Here is a 22,072-nt window from a genome sequence, read left to right on the forward strand (position 1 = left end):
GTAAAAGTACAGGATTTATTTTCTCATCGCAGTTTTGTGGACAAGTTGTCCTCCAATCCAGCTCAGGTCTCAGTGTTGTGTCGTATCTGCTACTCTTAAGAAACTATTATTTTTCTTTATCATTTTCCCAGTGGTTTTGGCCTGATTGCAGCCTGATGTTTGACGCCCCTGATGCGAGCGATATGAGCGGACAAAGGTGTGTCGTGGTTCTTGTTGATGTTGTTTCAGCAGCCCACAAACAGCCTCCCTCCTGGGATTCTTTAGTTCAACGAAAACCTGCGGTGGTCTTCGGTTAAGCAGACAGAATCACCTTGGTGGAGGAGAAAGAAAAAAAAGAAAAAATAAAGAGGTCAGGGCCACTGAGTTGAACTCGACAAGCGAGTGAGCGTGATTCTGATTCATTGTGCATGAAAACTGCATAAAGCAGTGGCTCCACTCCAGGTTCCGCTACCTCTCGTGAAACTGTGAAAACGCTTCTGCCGTCTCTCCCGTGGCTTCAGAAATCATTGTTGTGTGTTGTTGTGGCGCTCCCACAGCAGGGCGAGAGGCTGCAGTTTAACAGCATGAGGTTTTACAATCGTGTTGAAAGGCAGTGGGCAAAGCAGCGTCTGAGGCTGGAAAGGTTTTCTCCTTCACATTGGGCTGCTTGGTACCAGATGAGCTTCATCTCAATGCCTCTGCTGAAGCAATGCTGCTGACCGGTGGCCACTTTTCCCAGGCCGGCCGACCTCCTGCAGGAAAAGAGTTTTATTATAGTCCTAAAACAGTCACATTTACTCTTCACGCAGTCACACTTTCTACAATCTTTTCAAAATACTTAATTTACAATATGAATCTGGAGCTGATACAACCTTGGGAGGATCAAAATGCACCTGAGTCAACGTTCCCCCCCCCAGAAAAAGAAAAATTTTAAAGTGATTGTCGCTCTTAAAGACCCGGGAATTGATTCAGTTATTTCATTTTATTAACAATTCTCTGTTTTAAAGGCTTGATTTTATTTGGTGATTGACAAAAAAAAAAGAAATGGGCTCATCGTGTAATCACTGGAATTCTAAATCGCGCACATTTGTAATTATCTACATTTAATTTATATGTAATTTGAGCATGTTTGGGCTGTTAAAAGTTTTCAGACTTTAATGTCAGGCCAACGTCTACGCCGCAACGTTCTTTTTAAGCGAAAACGCGAAACCTTTGTTGTGTTTTTTGTGTCTGTTTATGACAACGGAGCTCGGAGTTGCTGAAAATGCAAGTTTTTGAAAACGCTCCGAATCCTTTTCTGAAACTTTCCTGAAACGCTGCTCCTGGTCAGGCGCACCGCGGCCGTAGTAAATACTTTCTCTGCACGTGCTCAGTAGACGGACGGTAGGCGTGTCATGACTCGCAGTCCATATTCTCCTGGGACTTGGTACTTTTATTTTGGCAGTCACCGTAATAACACATGATATGTACATCGTTTTCTGCCGTTGTCGTGTAAACACGGAACTTTTCTGAAACGGAAACCCAATAATGAAAAACAACCTGAGTTTGGTCGCTAACCTCGCGATCAAATTGTCCCTGAACCCCGTTGACATGAAATACGCCCGTAAGCCCACAAAGTCGTGTTTCTCTTTCTTGCCGTTACTCGACCTCCATTAGCTTTTCAGTATTAAGTGTGCTCGACTGCGCTCTTTTAAAAGGAGACCCTGCAGGAGCCGCTCTTGAGATAAGGCTGGCAAATGAATTGTGATAATGACCGTCGGCGTTTGTGCCGCTATTATTTCCTCCCGTTTCCCGGAGCGAGCGTCGTCATGCGACGGACCCCGGGGGCTCCTCTTCACATTATTATTAGTTAATGTGTTACGACGTGGCTTCGTCACGTATGTTTCAGATTACCGCGCGCCGCTCGTCTCGTCCCGTTTTTATTTATCTCCCCCCACAAACCCTTCACTTTTCTTATCCAACTCGCCTTTGTTGCCGTTTCCTGTGATTGTCACCGTCCTGTCGATCACCGGAGCGCCACCTGGCAGTGAAGCCAGTCTCGTTCAAAGACATAAAGAGACACGTGTATATATTCTGTGTGTGTTTATATACTCGCACACTTATAAACAAGCTGGCACACATACAGCGCTGATGAGAGGCAGCTCGCCGAAAGCCACAGAGTTTAGAATATCATTATCTTGAAAAGGGCAGCCCGGCAAGGTGAACTTATTATTCACTTTTCAAATGCAGAAGGAGTCTATCTATAGATTGTGCCCATGTCAACTGTGGGATAAGACTCTTCTGTTTTTTTTGTTATAGAACTTTTTATCGTCCCACTTTTGTGCACGTGTCACCAGTCCTTTTTAATTAGCCTGTATGAAATATTACTGAACGGTAAAATATATGAATTAAATTGAATAAATAAAAAAAACTATCTGTCTTGGACACAAATATCTGAACTTGCAATAACAATAAAAGCAATCTTAATCATTATAAATGAATACATAATAGAAGTAAAGACATACAATAATGATTATAACAACAGGTTTGTCTAACATTATATGTACGTCTCCCAAAAAGTAACTGAAATATAAATGGTAACAGGTATGTGACACTGAAAAGACATGGTATAACATGGACTTGGAACTGTCCAAATATTCGTATTCTGTATTTTTAATATAGATGTAATCTACATGCTCCGAAAACAGTCATCATCTGTGCGCTCAGGCGGCAGGAAAAAAAAAAGTTGCATGGTCTTATCTGCGCAGTGAACGGTGCCGGTGTTCCAGAACGGTGGGAAGATAAGCTGATTGTGCAGAACAGAAGAGAGGAGGCTCCTCGTGATTAGTATGCCGCTTGGTCTCCTGCTGGTGGCAGAGCTCGTAGTCGATTGTCTTCCATTAACCTGCCAGTCAGCTCTTCATTACTTCATTAGAGCAGCGCCGAGGCTTGAGGAAGACCTTCCCCTGACTGCCAGCGTCAGTCGCTCTCCGGTGCGCCGCCATGATGGCGTGTCCCGTCCTTGGATGTCTGTTTGGGCATTTGAAGCTTTAGTGTTTTCGACTGTTGTTGGCGACGCCACGGCGACCAGGACAGCAGCGGGATGGACATTTTTAACCTCGTGGCTATGAGGAGTGATTCTCCTCGACCGTACCATTTGGCGGGAAATATTATTGAGGATTCAGGTCTGAAATTCATTTAAGCGCGTGTGCCTGCTTGATTTAGGCTTCACTCGCGCTTCATCTCACTAAAACAAAACGGTTTAGACTAGAAGTCAGATAGAATTCTGACCCCATGGAAAAGTGACCCCCGGAAATCTTTACTTTTTTTTTGATGAATTCTATTAAATTTCAAGAATTTGCAATGCTGCAGGTGTATAACTTAGATTACATATGTGAGAGGTACATTTTTGTAATTTTTTTATGCATTTATTATTATTATTTCTCAAACTGAAAATTTTGTTTACAAGTGTGTGTATACAAAATAGAAATATACTTTTTTTTTTATTAATTCCTAAAATTTTATTTCAAGACTAAACAATGCTACAGGTGTATAACTTAGATTACACACGTGGGAGGTACATTTTTATTCTTTTTTTTACATTTATTATTTTTATAACTAAATTACACATTAGATATTAGATCACAAGGGATATGATTTGCAAAGTTTACACATCTCAGAGAGTTAAATTAAGGGCAGTTATGAGTTAAACTATTTGAGCAGTCACACATATGTATGTGTGAAAGCTGATTGCTATTTCCTTAGTATGTATGTATGTAAACATTGAGACATAGGTCACTTCTCCATTATTTAATGGGAGGGGGTCAGAATTCTATAATAGATATATAGAGCCACATTTAGCATTAGCGTTTGCATTGGAGTTAAAAAAATTGAACCGGTGGAGTATTGGTATCTCCTCTCGTATTATTTAAAAGATAATAGAACTTTAATAATCATCTTAGATTTCAACAGAAGTTGCTTCAGATTTCAAAGTTGTTACACTTAAATGTCGTCAAAATCTGAAGTAAATTAGATTTTTACGTCAATAATCTGTGACAATAATCTAGTTAGTATGCCGAGCCACAAGTGGGCGCTGTTGAGAACAATATGCTATAAACGTTAACAAAATCAAGAGTGCCCAACACTCGTGTGGACAGATGAGGAATCGGATGCTGTTAGAGGAGAATCTCGACTTTAAAACTACTCGTACGGACGATAAAGCTATAAAACGGACTGGGAGTCGATGGAGGCCGCCATGTTTGTTTCATGAGCAGAAGAAGAAGTTATCACGGTGGAGGTGCGCCTGCTGAGTAAACAGACCCAACTTTTCTGCACAACGCGGCTGTAGTAACTAGTTGTTCTGCACATGCTCAGTAGCTCGACAATGAGAACAATGTTTCCTCCTGTCATGACTCCCAGTCAATTGGTACTTTTATTTTGACAGTCACCGTAATAACAATCCAACTTGGTGGTCTGTCCACTAGAATGTCCCGTGTTCTCCCGTTGTTAATGTTTAGAGTGTATTGTTCTCTGCTGTGTGTGTGTGTGTGTGTGGTTTCATTACAAAAATGAACAACAGCACCCACTAGTGGACCGACATGAAATCTACATCGTTTTCAAAACGTTGCCGTGTAAACGCGATAGTTCTCTGAAATCAAAACACAAAAACAACGCTTTTTCACTTGGAACATTGTTGTGAAAACAGTATCTAAAGGTATTCAAACAACTATTGTTTATTTACCAGCTGACGACTCTGAAATGAACAGTTTCCTCTTTTCTGAGGCGTTGCGTTTGACACAAATGGAAAACTGCAGGAAAAACTGCAGTTGGTTTGATTCAAGATAAATCTGCCAAAGGTTGAATTTGTGCATTTTTCTTCATCTTGACATGCATTATTCAGTTATACTTTTAGCGCCGTGAAGACACGTTGGCAACAACAACTGTTTGAATAGTTTATCCACAGTTTTACCAACAGACACATATGACCACACACAAACCCTGGAAGGGCTCTCTGTTCTCTGTTCTCATTATCTGTCGCTCTGGGATTGTTCAACAATTTATTAGAAGAATATATTAGCAGAGGATGTTCTTTTTTTAAACTTTTCAAACATTTATCTGAATGAAGAGACTCGTGCAGAAACACCACTAATGATTTAAATGTGACTCATGAGGTTGAAAACCGGAGCAGATTTTCCGTGTTACTCTTCAGGCGAGGAGGAAAGTTTCCTGCAGCGCTGCAGAGGGTGCATCGAGACATACTGGGCTTTCAAACTCTTTATTTCCTCAGGAAAGCGCCTCAGTCAAAAATCTGATGCTTCAAAAGGCATTGACTCGTCGAAGAAGATAATGGTTTTTTTTTAAGTAAATTTTTGTTGTGGACGTTTGCTCACGTTTCCGATACCCGACTTCCAGAAATGCTTCTATTTCAGTCTAATTGTGACGTTGGTCAATGTCTCTCGTCTTCATGGTAGATACAAGTCAATAATAGATGGATTTGACTTTGTGATTATTTATAGATATTTGTATTATCATTATTAAAATGCTTGCGTCATCACAAGCCATGTTTCAGGTAGAAACTGGTGTTTTGGGTTTTCATCCATTAAATCTGACATTTTGCTTCTTAACAGTAATATAGTTCCTCTTCTCCCTGACATTAGTGCTGTATTCCTTCTCGCTTTGTTTAAGAGTTGTCTTTTTTCTTTTAAGGGGTAATAGCTTGTTTTCATTGGTGATGGTTTTCACTTGTACCTGTACCTGTACCTGTACCTGTACCTGTACCTGTACCTGTACAGATATTCAAATATGTGTCAACATTTTGGAAATGAAAAATTAGATCGATCATAGGTCCATAGAATCAGTCCCAATTGTGTGGATTCTGCAGATATATAATTCCTCAGCATCTTGGAGAGGAAGTTCTTCTTCTCTGCTTCAGCATTTGAACACATCAGGATGAGTCAGAGAATTACCAACCAATCAGAGTCTGCCTCTCAAAACGTTTATATATCACATGGTGTCAGTTGACCAATCACGTTGCTCGTTACTGGGCGTAATACTAAACCGGAAGTCAGCTGCGAGTTGTGTACTCGACCCGATAATTCGATGTATTTCAGAGAAAAAAAGATGAATTTAGGCAAAATTATACGGTGACAAGTAGTGACGTTCATTATACACATATTTTAGAGGCTTTCAGCAAAACGCCCGCTTTTTCTTTCTGCCGTCTTTTCCAAAAATTGACCGTCCGAAGGACGGCTGGACGGCTCGCTGCCTTAAATCATGATCACAAGTATAAATCCCAAGAAGTCACGAGTCACGCTGAGACATTTCCAGTTGTGGAACGACAATAGAGGAACACATACTGCTGGAGAGATTCTACTTATATTTTCTTTTTTACTTAAAATGTTAAACCACCAATTGAAAGTTTTCAGCGATTTTTGACTCGTCGGGCTTGAAGAAGAGTCGACGTTCATCTCAGCCACTTCTTGATGTTTGCTCTTTGATCTGGAGGAGCCTTAAGAGACCCCCAGAGGCCGTTCTCAGACTATTGATGGGAAACTGTAATGACTTTAAAGCACCGGTCCTGTGGATTAAGTGGCCTTGTTCGACAGAAATGACAGTGAGGGAAAACTCCATGCTTTCTCATTGTCTTAATTTTAAACAGGCGCTGGTGGAATCTGGGCTTTATTGCCAGTCAACCTTTGTGGGAAGAAAAAAAAAAAAAAACCTTCGGCACAATATACCCTTGCGTAATATAGCGCCTCGCACAATTACATACAAGAGACGGAGAAGGAGCTCCGCGGGAAATTCAGCGTGAACATAATTTTCTGCAGTGTTTCATTTATTCTGCAAAAGGAGGTGATTTTTCAGATCAAAGCCTCTTTTTATTACAGTTGTCTTGAATCAGTGGAATTGCAAAGGGAATGAGGAGAGACGGGACAGACGATCGCTAAACAAATAAGGAAAACAAGCCATCCGCACACATTATGGGAGCTGGAGAGTGTCAAAGGATCCAGAACAAATCCAGGAGGAAAGAAAATAATAATAAATTACATTTTCTGTGTTTTCAGCATGATTTGTTTGTTCAGTCTCAATTCATGAACTAGAAGTGGCCAAGCACAAGTGCACTTCTGCCTTTCCCTTTCCTCTTGACTCCATCAATCTCCACTTGTCCACTCGTCCAGCCCCCCACCCCCACCCCCACCCCCACCCCCGCATCCAATCCAGCCCACTCAGACTCATTGTTAAGGGGACATATTGGAAAACTATTAGCTCTCATTATACTTTATAGCCACCCGCTCTCCCCATTCTGTCTTTTAATCACATTCCATCTTCTCGTGTGTGTGGGTGTGTGCATATCGTTGTGCATGTATGTGAGTGTGTGAGTGTGAGTGTGTGTGTGTGTGTGTGTGTGTGTGTGTGTGTGTGTGGGTGTGTGTGTGTGTGTGTGTGTGTGTGTGTGTGTGTGTGTGTGTGTGTGTGTGTGTGTGTGTGTTGCCCTTCTCAGACAGACAGTAATGAACCACTTTAATGCATTTAGATCGAGAAGACCTCAAAGCAATCACCCCCCCCCCCCCCCCCACCCCCACCCCTCCTATTCCCCCCTTTTATAGGAACATACGCTCGCTTTTATGGTCGCCCATCCAAGCTGCAGAAATGCTGCGCCTTCACAAACTATTTCAGCCATACGGGAATGAATGCAATACAATACAAATAAAAAGAGATTGGAGTGAATTGAGTATGGATTCTCGTTTTTTAAATTTATTTATTTATTATATGAACTCCTCACAGAGGTGGTAGTAACCCTCACACGAGCAAGTTATAGCATCCAGTTGGTCCCTGTAACTCCAAATAACCAGGCTTTCTTATTTTGCAGCAATTTGATCATCCACGACTCTGTGTGTGTGTGTGTGTGTGTGTGTGTGTGTGTGTGTGTGTGTGTGTGTGTGTGTGTGTGTGTGTGTGTGTGTGTGTGTGTGTGTGTGTGTGTGTGTGTGTACATATACAAATTCATAATTTTGCTTCTGATTCCTTTTGGGGGCGTGACATCTCCTTGGAAAACTTGCGTTCAAATCAGCTATTAGAACTGCTTGCCTAAACTTTTACACAACAACATTTTGATTTAATGAATGGTTTATTTCAGTTACAATTTACGGTTTCAAAGTTTTCAGTTTATAGTACTGAAATGTTTTCCCATTTGTTTTGTTTATATCCGAAATGTGCATAGGCTGAAGCCAAGGCTTATTTTCAAGTATCCCTTACGTTCAAGTGAAAACGCAAAGCTTTTGTAGCATTCCGTGTTTCCGTCTACCTGACAACGGTACTCAGGGTCACTGGAAATACAACTTAAAGGTGGAACTTTTGGAAAATGCTTTGAATCTGTGTCCGTGGAAACCAGGTACAGCACAACTTTTCTAAAATCCTGCTGTGATGCACGCGCACCACAGCCTTAGTAAATAGTTCTTCTGCATGTGCTCAGTAGATGGACAATAAGAACAACATACTTTTATTTTGACAGTCACTCTAATAACAAATCCAACTTGGTCGTATATCCACGAGTTCTCCCATTATCATAGTTTATAGCGTGTTGTTCTCTGCATGCATGTGGGTGCGGCTTCATTACAAAAATGAACAACAGCACCCACTAGTGGCCCAACATGAAATATACATCGTTTTCAAAACGTTGCTGTGTAAACGTGAAACTTTTCTGAAAGAAAAACACTAAAACAACGCCTTTCACTTGTTGTGTAAACAGTGTGTGGTTTCATTACAAAAAAACAACCAACAGCACCCACTAGTGGCCCAACAGGAAAACTACATTGTTTTCTGCATTCCTGCAATTTCCTGTTGACAAACGTTGACAAACTGACATTCCAAACAAAAACGCAAAAACAACATGTTTTTACTTGAAGCATCGTCGTGTAAACGGAGTCAAAAAGTGTTCAAACAACTGCTGCTGTGCTACTTAGCAGATGACGACTCATTATTCGCACAAACACACACACACGCGCACACACACACACACACACACGCACACACACACACACGCACACACACACACACACACACGCTCAGCAGATTTAAGTTACCCCCGTACTTTGCTTCTGGCCAAGGCGACTATCATCATTGTGCAGCACAACTCCCAAAATCCATCTGTGGCATGACAGGATCCGAAAAGCTATTCTTTGTTTCTCTCCGTTTGTCGATCTCCCCCCCCCCCCGACATTTCCCCTCTGGAATGGTTTTTATTCTTCTCTCTTGTCTACTTTCGCTTTTCCAATTACATTTTCTTCCCCACTTAATCTCCTTTTCTCTGGAAACTTTTATCTGGGTTTGATGACAGCAGAAAGGCTCAGTTGGAAGGAAAATGAGTGATAGCTGGAAATTATTGGCGACCACGATGATGATGGAAATGAAGATATTCGTGATTATAATTATGCTATTGATGCAGATGATAATGACAGAGATCAGAATGACAATGGCGCTATTAATGCTGATGATTAAAACGGAGATGGGGGATCATGGCAAGTAGCATGATGGGGATGACATTGACACGCGCGATGATACTGCTTCGTCCTCTCTCTGAGCGGTATCCATGTTTTTCACCTTGGCCCCAGATGGAGAGAGACAGACGGAGGGGACGGACGCCAGCCGGAAAAGGGACGCTCGCTCCTCGGCCGGACACCACAGGAGTGAGGACACGAGCGACAGCAGGGAGGACGACGGCGCTGTGAGTCTTTCTCTTCTTCTTGTCTTACTGGGGCACCATCTACACTGCAACCACTTCAAGCGAAAACGCAATATTTCCATAGTATTTTTGGAGCCCCCCCCTCAAAACAGAAAAATTTGTTAATGTTTATGACGTATCGTTTTTCAGTGTGCATGTGTGTTTGGTTTCATATGAAAAAAAACAAAAAAAACAACCAACAGCGCCAACTGGTGGCCTGGCATGCTAACTGCGTTTTCAGTGTTTCTGTAGTTTCCGTGTAAACACAACGTTTACAGAAACAAAACGATGAGTTTTCACTTGAAACACTATCCTGTAGACTCGGTCTCAGTTTTCATTCCCATCAAACGCTCCGGGCTTTATTTTGGGTGCAGCTGCTCATTAAAGCTTCACTTTGCCAGTGTCCAGAACCACAGCCCTCTCCTGTGGCAATTAAAAAGAGATTAGGCATGGGGCAGAATAATCTGGACGCGTTGTAAAGTTGGTGAAACTATTACAGGAAGTAGCATCTGTCATTAGACATTTTTTTTTTGTTGTTGGTTTTGTTTCGTCAGTTGATTGCAAACTTTTCTTTTAACTGCAGCTTGGCCTCGTGACCCCGCCCACTGCACTGAATTTTAATAATGCTTCCAGCTGCTGTTCAAATCATATTGTGAATACATTTTGCAATCTAACCTCCTCGTCAAGCTTTTATTTCTGTGATGGCTTTCACGCTGAGCGATGTGATTTCAGACTGAGCGATATCCTGCAGCAGAATATGAGACAGAGTTTGGACCTCGGCCAGGGATCATTAGCACTCTGTGCTCGCGGCAGCAAACCACCGAGACACTTAACTCTGGTTTAGGCTTTAGTCTCTACTTTTTAGCCTATGAAGGGTTAAGTTTGGTCATTTCAATTGATTTGATCTACCTTGGATGATTTCCAGGTGCTGCAGGTCACCTTGAGCTCCTGTTACATTCCAGTTGAGGAATATTTACAGAAATCTGAAGAACTTTTCCAACTTCTATCGAGCTCGATGTGCAAATGTTGACGTTCGATCCGGGTGTCGGTTCAGAAGGATTACAAAGACGAAAAAAATATACTTCACTAATTTCTGCTTGGAATGGATAATTGGCTTCAAGGGCCTTCGACAATCAGCAAATGTTGAATTTCTACACAAGTGGTTGGCTCAGATTAGCAGGACGGCGTATTTTGATTTGAAATTGGGCTTTAAAAGCACTGAAAATATATATCGAGGGGGGAGAAGTGGGTTTTTTTTAGATTGTGTTCTGTAGTATTTAATCTCTCTTTTCTCATGCAAATGATTATAAAGTAAACAGACTGAAAATGAAGTAAAATATGCGAAACTTTCATTGTGTTTTGGTGTACGTTTACATGACAACTGTCTCCATGGAAACGGTGGGAACGTTTTCTGAAGCGCTGCCACTGGTCACGAGCACCACTGCCATAGGAAATAGTTCTGCACGTGCTCAGGAGGCGGGCATTTTCAGCGTTTCAAAACAAAAGTTGCCATCTAAGCGTGAAACTTTTCCTGAAATGAAAATGCAAAAAAACGATGCTTTTCCACTTGAGACATCTGTTTTGTAAACAAGTTAAAACTACACATTCGCCATTCGCCGTCCGGGCACGAGGCAGGAGAAACTCTCTTTTGTTCACCCTCACTTGTCCAGGGTGAGACTCCAGCTCTGAAGCCTTGAAGCGGCGTGTTGCCCGAGGCTCGGGTATCTGTGGAACCACCCCAGGTGCTGAAGGCAGACTTTCTGCGCAAATTCTATGTTTCCTGCGTATTTGGCCGCGACGAATGTTTTATCATGCTTCAACCCGCCACGAGAAAGAGACGTCAACGAATAATCCAGTTTATTTGATTTTGTTATCAGCCGTTTGACAGTGGGAGGATTTGCCGGAGAGGATCGTCACACTGGGCAACAGAGGGATTTCCAGTGACGCTCCTCTGTGTGTACCAACATCAAAATACTGTTTGTTCAACGAAATTACTTTTTTTTGATATTTTCCTTTCAGTATAGAAATCACTTTCAATCCCAAGCGTGGTTGATTTTTACAAGTCAGTCCGATCTGAAAGTGCAGATTATAACGATGAACACTTCGCTTCGACTTGGCTGTTCACAAGAAGCATCTGCTGGCTTGAAATGTGCCTCTCAAAAAGTAAGAAGACTTAGTATGATCAAGAATTGCTGATTTGCATAGAACTGCTAAGTGTGTACTTCAAAGTGAGCTGAAAGAGTTGTGATGTTCATCGGTCCTCAGTTAGAGGAGCTGGCGGGATGAAGCCGCTGCCGTCATTACCCCACGCTTGAAGTTCGTCAAAAAAGAACCCTGGTTCTTCACAAACTACGGGGGAAAGTGGTTTGTGGACTGATGAAGTCTGGGTAGAGTTGGGAAGAGCGTGCGTGAGTTGAAAAACATCGTACTGCAATTCACCGTCCTCCCCTCAAAAAAAGAGAAATTAAATATGAAGGAGCACGGACTATGATTGAGAGAAGTCTGCTTCAGGAATTTCATCTTCAAAGGGAACTACAGATCAGTGCATCGTAGGAGTCCTGCAAACTTTTCACATGTTTGTTACGGTGGAAAAAAAAAAAAAACCAAAAAACAACCATGGTTGGTGCACTTTGTTCATGTGGGTGTGAACGCTGCTGTGCACATCAAGGTCTGCTTTAAAAAGGAAGAAACAAACCTTTACTGTGGTTTTGTTGAAGTTTGTTAAAAGTTTAGACTCCCTTTATTAAGTTTTACAAGCTGTTGATGAATCCTTCGCTTTTGAAAAATCACACCTCAGAATAACCACATGCGTTGTTGTTGAGGTCATTTTGACAAATGAATGTTAACGCAGCTGTTCAACATGTGTTTTTAAGATTCATCTTTCAGCCTGAACGAGAAACGTCTTTTATCTTTCCAACCGGTCCAGATGAGGGAACCGCAGTGATATTTTGAAAACTGCCCGAAGTTTCGGACCGAGGGTGAAAAAAGAAATGGAGAAGACAGGCTAAAAAAGAAAGTCCCACTTGCGATCATCTTAATAACCAGGTTGCATGTCTATGAATGGTCTGCATTCAGTAATCTGCAATAAATACATTTTAATTAATAAATGAGGCAAAACCTGAGAAAACTGGGGTTTTTCTGCCCCCTACAGTCAAATGTGGGATACAACAGTTCTGTCAGTCCATTTCAGAATATATGTAAAACATTTAGCACAAACCGCCAGAATGCCGTTTCATGCATAAACACTTGGTTTTTGTCCCATCATTCACACGGCGCAGCGTTTTAGGAGCCCGAAAAAGTCTTTTTTGTTTTTTAAACATGGTTCCATGGAGTGTGGAAACAAAAACGCCAGCTCGGCTTTGAGGTATGAACGGGCAAGATGCACATCTGTGGAAAACGGAGTTATATAGAAGTCAATGAGCAGGAGTCAACTTCTATATGTCTTCTTCTTCTCACAGCGCCCCCAAAGGCCACTCCTGTAATTACAGCTTATCGCCAGACCAAGCCTATAAACGTCGCCAGACACGGCAGGCAATTTGTGAATCGTAGAGGTCATTACATTTAAGTGCGTGCTCTCAAACATGGAGTGTAAACACACCGTACACGTCATACAGTGTGTCTCCGCTCACACACACACACAGTCTGCAGGACTTTTAACACCCAAACACAGTAAAACTTAAAACCTAAACAGTTCTAATATCTCTGTGGAGCCGCCGACTCGCCGAGGGGACCGACTGAGAGAAGAAGAAGAAGAAGCTATATCTTATTCCATAAAATGCACTCGTCTTCAAAATCGATTTAAGTGAAGGCTTTAGGAAATGTGCTGGAAGAGATAAGAGTCATGAAGGAAAGATTTTCTTCTGAATGGCACCGCTCTAAACTCTAAACCTGCCTGATGGTGTTCAGGCTTCTTTCTCTGGTACAGTCAAATAAAAAAAATAAAAAAGCGTTGCTCCGAGTGAGTCGGTCTCGTGTGATGAAACTAAATATTTGCAAGCGTTTCGCTGAAGTCGGTAAAAAAAAAATGCCAGGAAGTTTATTGCCCCCCCCCCCCCCCCAAAAAACGACAAGCGATTCTATTTGCTTCAAATAATGATGACTTCAATGAACTGTACTCATACTTGGACGGTAAATTTGTGCTAAATCATCACAATTACAGTCTCGGAGATGGAACCAGTCGACTACAGGAAGCGCTTATTTGGATTTACAACGTGTGTGTGTGTGTGTGTGTGTGTGTGTGTGTGTGTGTGTGTGTGTGTGTGTGTGTGTGTGTGTGTGTGTGTGTGTGTGTGTGTGTGTGTGTGTGTGTGTGTGTGTGTGTGGCGTAGAACTGAGCTGCAGTCATTGTTATCCAGGCTCTTGCTGTTTGTGCAACGAGGCTCTCGGATGCGAACGTGTCCGTGCTCGTGGTTCTACGACTGCATCCGTCACGTTTACAAGCTCTCTGGCGCATCGCCGCTCGACCTTCTGGGAGAGTGCACGGCAGGGCATTTATTTCACCTCCCGCCAGACTTAGTGGCTGCTTCCAATACCAACGTCTGCAAGTCCAAAACAATATAATTGAGGCTCTCAGTCGATGTGAGGCGCTGTGCCGACCCCCCCCCCCCCCCCCCCCCCCCCCCCCCCCCCCCCCCCACCACCACCACCACCACCACCACACACTTAGAAAATGTCACCGCCAAAGGTCAGAGCTGTGTTCTGTGTTCGCAGGCCTGATGGCCACAAATGTATGTATGCATTTCACCGAGAGTGGGAGGACAGAGTGTGTTAAATGTACTGTGATGTGGGTCAGGGGGACAGAGGCGTCTCTCTCTCTTGTTCACCTCGTCCACTGAGACCTTGTAATGTGTTGCTGCTCCGCTAAATTTCCCTTTTCAACAATTTCAAACAATGAAACCAAAACAGCTTGAATGCAAAACTCCCTCAAGCCTGCGTGCTCTTCAGGAAAATATAAAAAGGGATTGACCTTATTGCAGCATTCAGCTTTGGACGGTCTGAGACACTTCTTGTTTTTTTCTTTTCTTTATTTGCGCAAAATAGAAATACGCTACAGAATTACAGGTAGATGAAATATTTGACTGTGCAGGAGAGGAAAGAAGCCCAAACATTACTGAAGAGAACGAACAGAGCAGTTCTGACAAAGTTTTATTGAAACATAAAAGAACTAATGACTGTCGTCACATCGTAATGTAGGAATGTTGTTCGAATAACTGTGGAGAAAAAGAAACAACAATAGATGGTACACACCAAAAACCACAATAACATTTGAATATATACTGGGGATGCACTGAGACAGATACCGGCATTGCGTCCAATACTACATGGAGTACTCGTGTAATACCCGCGAGTATTATGCATCAGCAACGTCGCTGTCTACACACTGCAAGTGCGTACTGTGTGGCAACGTATAGAGTATGAAGTAGGCTTAATGGTATTTAATAACATCGGTACTCAGTCGTGTCAAGTAGCTACAGGTTAGTATTCTTCGTCTTTTAAAAAAGTGGTATTGGTGCGTCCCTTTTACTTTATATTCCAATATACACACAGATTACAAAAAATATAGAGATAAAAAGACTTTTAGTGGAAATTTGTTTTCAGCAGTACACTGCTATATAACTTAAATTAATCCATTCAAGTAAAAGTAATAAAATACATTATTCGTAGTTTTCTCTCACCATCGTTCTGTTTTCAAACACAAGTGATACACGACTGAGCAGCGTCCTGGAACAAGGAGCCAGAAAGTGAAATCAGCAGGGAGGAAACGCCGCGAGTGTGAATGTGAAGAGGTTCAGAGGGAAGTGAATAAAGACGGGAGAGGACGGACAAGAGGGAGGACGAGAGGCGGTGGAAAGGAACAAGAGAGAATCAGAAGTTAAGGAAAGGTGAGGTGATGGGGATCTCTCCGCAGAGGAAGTAATCACATTCCTCCTCGCCTCTTGTGAAAAGCAGCGACTCTTTGCTTTTCCTCCCCGGAAAAAAAATTCACCCAAAATTGCCGCTTAAGTAGTTGACAGAGTGTCGAGGTTCAGCAATTACAGAAACGGGCTTAGCGTGTTTCTTTTTCTTGAAAGACACGCGAGTATCTTCATGCTTCTTTCTCGTGTGCGTGCGTGCGTTTGTGTTTGAATGGACCCTCCAGGTGGGTACCACCTTGTTTTCCCCGACACGTTCACATATATATATATATATATATATATATATATATATATATATATATATATATATATGTATGTATATGCATGTGGCTTTTTTTTAATATGTTTGCGATGGCATGTTGTTAATATGGATGAGCGGTGGATTTGTGCTCTGCCATTCCTGTCAGTGGCGTATTGCTTTCATGGGTCTGCCCTCCTTCATCTTGTGTAACTGACGAGCGCTGATGAAGATTTGTAGGGGAGGAAATGGCTGCAGGGGAGAAACACACACAAGAAAACACAGTGCAGGAGCATTTTCAATGAAACTGGCAGTCATTAACATTTATTGAAAGATAAATGAAGAGTTTCATCACGGCTATAAAATGCTATATTAATACACGACTCACAGCCAGTTGCACAGTATTAACATATAGTTAATGTCAATGTTTTATTTTCACACATGTGCATTTGTATCTAAACAGTCATCGTATCATAAATATTGCACATGTATTGTAGGTGAATCCAGAGTTAGTGAATTTTTAAAGCCTGCAAAGAGATTGAGAGTGTGTGTTGGGAGATATTTCACGGCAGTGCTGAGAGATAGGGCCGCACTATTGTCTTTCACCTGACTGAGATTTTAATCATAGTGGCAATTTTACAACGGCCCATAAACCGCAGTGGCCAGGCCTCATTGTTAACCTCCAATCGCTTTCGGGGCTGTAAATATGGCCGCCTTACATTGCTCCGGCCTTGCAGGGTAGTTTATGGGCGATGGGACGAGGTGGTGATGGCGGGGGGGGGGGGTGTTGGGGGGGTGGTTGATGAGCACACTGCCGAGTAAATAAACTCAAGTTCACTCGACTGCCCGACACGAGCTCAGCGTTGATCACACAATGACGGGTATTAAGCTCCATTACTTCATCTGGAAATGGACCTGATGACATTAGCATCCGAGCTAATTTAGCTTCTGATGGCCTGAGTCATGTACCAGGTGGCTGTCACATTTAGCATTTAAAATATGGGGAACAGATACTCGACGAGTGGCGATTAACCCCCCCCCCCCCCCCCCCACCCCTCCCCCGCCAGCTCGCTGACCTCATTCCTGACATTTGCTTGACAGAGTTCCCTGATTGGATCTGCAGCCATCCGAGTGGAAATGGATCTCCCATGAGGCATTTGGTACATCAGCTCGCCTGTCATTTCCCCTGCAAGCCTGGCCTCGCACTGTCATTGTTTTCTGCCCCAATTTTTCAATGTTTTGACGCCTTGGTTACCGAAATGGTTTTAATTACATTTTAATTTTTAATCACCAACTCCACTGTCGGCGTGTTCCCGAGAGTCCCGTTCCAGGTGGACGGTCTGAATGAAGAAATGAAGGGATGACAGAGCGTTTTGAATAAACGTCTTCGCTTGGTGGCAGCAGATTGAGGCGGAACGTTTTGGGTGTGTGTTTACGCGCCATCGGATTCGCTGAAAACACAAGTTTTAGAAAACGAGTCGACTCGGTCTCCATGGAATCGGGTGAGAACGAACCAAGGCCGTAGTAACTAGTTGTTCTACACATGCTCAGTAGATGGACAAAAACAACAATGTCTGACTCCCAGTCCATATTCTCCTGGGACTTGGTACTTTTATTTTGATAGTCACCGTAACAACAATCCAACTTGGTCATCTGACCACTGGAATGTCCGTTTATTTATTTATTTATTTATTTACTTATTTCCAAACATGTAAAAAAAATGTTTTTTAAAGAAACGAGACACTCCAATTTTACAATATGTGCGTTACATGTTCGACCCATGAGAGAGATCATGGCTGCTTGGGATCTGGGTTTGAGGTTATTTAAAGTTGGTGAAAGCAGATTATTGCTTTGGAAACTTAATATGATCTGCGTTCCTTTTCAGTCATCGTCAGAGAAATGTCCCAAAATTCAAAATTTAGAGGACAACACAAACAAAAGAGGTGAAACCGAGTAAATCCTGAGTAAATTACGTCAATTTGACTGGAGCGAACCCCCCCCCCCCCCCCCCTCCACTCACACAAACCCCAAACTAAGTAGCCCATGGAGAAAGAGCGGCAGCGATGCAAAGCTCAGATACACACCAGCACCAGGTCTTCCAGCCTAACGACCTTCAGCCAGCGTGAAACTGAGCAGTAACAGCAAACATTCACCCCCGGCAGCTTCACCCCGACCGCTGCTGGAGCAGAGCCAGGGCTCCAGCACAAACATCCTCTACAGGTCCTCGGAAAAAGGGGCTTGAAAGGACGGAAATAAAGCATCGAAGCAGTTTAGGACGCCATGTGAGCGTGTGAGCATCCATTCTGACTTGATTTCTGCAGAGTGGAGACCAAAGCTGTTGATCTGGAGAAACAGGCTTTCTCACTTTGTTGGCATCTGGTCGTGGGCAGCTGAATGAAAAAACAAAACAAAACAAACACAATCAACAGAAAAGACAGTGTCAACGTCCATCCAGCCTCTGTGGACCAGCAGCACCAGGCTGACAAATGCCTGAGAGGTGACGAGTGAGGACGATTGAGGACGAGCGTGGACGAGCGTGGACGAGCGTGGACGAGCGAGGACGAGCGAGGACGACTGAGGACGAGTGAGGACGAGCGAGGACGAGCGTGGACGAGTGAGGACGAGCGAGGACGAGTGAGGACGAGCATGGATGAGTGAGGACGAGCGAGGACGAGCGAGGACGACCGAGGACGAGCGTGGACGAGAGAGGACAAGCGAGGACGACTGAGGACGAGCGGAGCACCGACGGGGGAAAACCAATCCTGGAACAGCCTCCTGTAACGGAGCCGTCAACACTCACCCACTTGAGAAATGACAGGAAGGGAATCACAATTTGTTTGGCGGCGACCAGTTATCAGCAGCTGAAGGCTGAACGGAGTCGTTCCAGGTAACATCTTGCACACGTCCGTGTGAATAAATGACGGAGGTACAAAGAAATAAATCCCCTCATTAATCTTGTCAGATCGTCTGAGTTAGAAATAATCACTGGGATTATCCTTTTCGGGGTCCTCAGTGAAAAATGCAGAACATGTTAGTTGTTTTTTGTAGAATGACACAAGACATCTGCAACATATAAAGTACAGGAGCTTTCCTCAATCCTTTTGATCGGCTGAAACGGAAGATCCATAAAGGCATGCATGTACTTTTGAGTTTCATAAAACTTTTTGTTTGTCGTCTATTTCGCCTGATAGAGTCTCAAAAAACAATCTGAATTCTTTGTTGCCAGTAATTTTAATATTCTAAAGTCTCATGAAGAGAAAAGGCACAACAGAAAACCTGCAAAATGTCGTATTGTTATATAGTATTACAGAAATTATTATAATATTTCTATGTAGCCTGATACAGTTGAGTTTATGCCAACATAAGTTCACAATCTAAATAAATAAACTATTATAAATGTTTTTCCCAATATCTAATAAGCTCCTAATAATAATTAAAAAAAAATTTTCCCAAGACATTTACTTTTTCATGTTTTATAAAGTAAAAAAAGAAAAAGTGTTGAGAATCTGCCACAAGTTGCTTCTCATCCGAGATCGCTGCATTTTATGTCTTTGTGTGAAGAACATTGATTTCTCTCCCGCTATACGTACTTGGAGGTACTATTGGCCTTTAATGGAACTGCTGCTATCAGTTGATTCCAATACTGAACCAATTATCAGGCGACTACAAATGTGATTGCATCAGATGCACTATCGGCCGTGATGGAAAAGGAAGCTGATTGTTTCAGGCCGTGAAAAGGAAACGCGTCGACTCCTGCAGGGCAAAATGGCTTTTAAAGTGCTTTTAGAGGAAAAGGCCTCATCAGTCCATTCATGTAAACGCTGAGTATTTTCCCAAGTTATTGTACTTTTGTACCCATTGAAGAAAGTTTGGCTACTTATGGGAACTTTTTTAGGCTCAATCTTATTTATTATAAGTTGTATATTTGTCACAAAATGAGTTAAACTGCTGACGCAAACCTTGTTGTCAACATTCAGATATATTTTACAACCTGAAAGTTTCATTAAAATTGGCTTCATCTTTTTGTCATTTTCAGCAGGAATAGTTTTTTTTTGAAAGTCAGAAAAATGTACATTTTCATCACGTACACCGCAAATTATTTGGCACATGTCAAGATTTAAAATATCATTTTTATACATGATAGATAATTTGTCTTGGTTTCAAAAGGTATTTACTTACATTTAGTCGTTGGTTTTACAGTATAATCAAAAATCTACATTGTAAAAAGATTTCTTATCAAGTAAAACATACTTGCTGCATGAACTGATAATTTTACTAGTTTCAAGTAACTTCCTTCTGAAATTTAGTGTTTATATCTTAGGTTATTATGTCGCTATTTCAGCGGGTAAATTTCTTGTTCTTTTTTTCTTTAACAAATAAACAAACAACCCACCTCTCTGCCACACATAAAGCCAGCTCCTCTCTCTTAGCCTGTCTTCCAATAGAAGATAATATAAATATAGTGTACGTCACCGTTCTGAGTACGGTGTAAGAATGCAAAATAATAACAAAGAAAGCAAAGAAATATATACATTTACAGAATTAATAATGATAACAAGAAAGAAGTTTAACAATAGACAAACAATATAAATTAGTATTCGTTCTGCTATTTAGCGTTGCTTTGGACTTAAGTGCCATTTTCTGCATTTTCCTCTTTTAGAAGCTCTTTTATCTCTTTACGAAATCATCAAATGTTCTCCAAATGTGCTCGTATACTCGCAGTTTGTCTTTTAATATATACTATGTTATGTTATTCGTTCCATGGATTTACAATGTGCCATAGTTTCTATCCGAGCACTAATTGTAGTTTTCTTCCAGTAAAAAGCTTTTAAGTGCATTAATAAGTCTATATTGTTTGGGTCTCAAGTTGAGATCTGCTGAAGTATCATTTTAGAGTCTAGTGGAATATTTACAGATAGAATTGATCCCGTGTGTGTGTGTGTGTGTGTGTGTGTGTGTGTGTGTGTGTGTGTGTGTGTGTGTGTGTGTGTGTGTGTGTGTGTGTGTGTGTGTGTGTGTGTGTGTGTGTGTGTGTGTGTGTGTTGCCAGATTAGACGAGAAGGTGCTGCTCCTGTTGCAGCGCGATAAAAAGGAAAACAAAACCAAAAAAAAAGAGCCTCACACGCCTCCATTTGTCTTCTGTTTCATAAAGACGCTCAAAAGAAGCCGTGAACAAAAGAGAACGAGGCTCAGATGAGAAGAAGACGACCAAACAATGGCAGCGAGCCGCCGGTCCTCCTCATCGCTGCCAAACCTCCTGCCGGAGGCATTTATGGATGGATGGATGGATGGATGGATGGATGGATGGATGGATGGATGGATGGAGTGACATGGTGATATCCCTGCAGTAAAGCTTGTGTTTCTATGGATCCTAACAGAGATGATTAATTTGTATTCCCATGGGAACAATTCCTGCTTTAATTAGTATTCCCTGAGAGAGAGCGAGAGAGAGAGAGAGAGAGAGAGAGAGAGAGAGAGAGAGAGAGAGAGAGAGAGAGAGAGAGAGAGAGAGAGAGAGAGAGAGAGAGAGAGAGAGAGAGAGAGAGAGAGAGAGAGAGGGAGCGAGAGGGAGAGGGAGAGAGAGAGAGAGAGAGAGAGAGAGAGGGAGCGAGAGGGAGAGAGAGAGGGAGAAGGAGAGAAAGAAAGTCACATCTCTCGGAAGAGTTGGAGGAGATTCTGTGTTTTGCTCCCTGAGGAGTTTTCCAGGTACCATCTTATTTCTTTTCTTTCATCTAAAGCTCAGAACATTAACCAGCACATGATGGAGGCGCTCTTCGAGACGCCGCCGAGCGCGGCGCTACAGACAACGCCACACGTGACGAGCGTGCAGGTTAACCTGAGTGCAGATACGAGAGGCGGCCGATCGAAGGGTCTTGATCGGGTTTACCCACAGATTTGACAGGCAGTCGCCGTGTTCCTGCTCAGATTGTCACTCCGCTTCTCTTTGTGTGTCGTTCTTTCATCGTTCCTCTCTCTCTCTCTCTCTCTCTCTCTCTCTCTCTCTCTCTCTCTCTCTCTCTCTCTCTCTCTCTCGCCGTCACACACTCTGGTCTCATCCCGTCTTCGCCTCCGCTGCTCTTCACATCCTCGTCATCATAAACGGGATATTAAAGCTGCGTGTGTTTACAAAGTCCAGCACTTACGTTTACTGCCCTTGTTTAGAATTTATGAGCAGTTCACAAACGGCGCTGCTGTGATGTAGAGTTAAGTAGGTTCAGTGCCGTATTCGCCAACAACAAC

The 22,072-nt window shown here is 42.5% G+C and overlaps 1 protein-coding gene across 1 annotated transcript in view; it reads left to right on the top strand.

Annotated features, from left to right (window-relative positions):
* b4galnt4a (beta-1,4-N-acetyl-galactosaminyl transferase 4a) overlaps window positions 1–22,072 on the top strand; it is a gene marked incomplete at its 3' end in the record, with an annotated part of 179,582 nt that overhangs the window by 54,325 nt on the left and 103,185 nt on the right. The window contains exon 2 of the mRNA XM_080474399.1: window positions 9,570–9,682. Within this exon, the coding sequence (XP_080330525.1) occupies window positions 9,570–9,682 (113 nt within the window). The remainder of the gene's footprint in view (window positions 1–9,569; window positions 9,683–22,072) is intronic.

This window comes from Lipophrys pholis (assembly GCF_963383615.2).
Source record: "Lipophrys pholis genome assembly, chromosome: 11".
Classification (NCBI taxonomy): Eukaryota; Metazoa; Chordata; class Actinopteri; order Blenniiformes; family Blenniidae; genus Lipophrys; species Lipophrys pholis.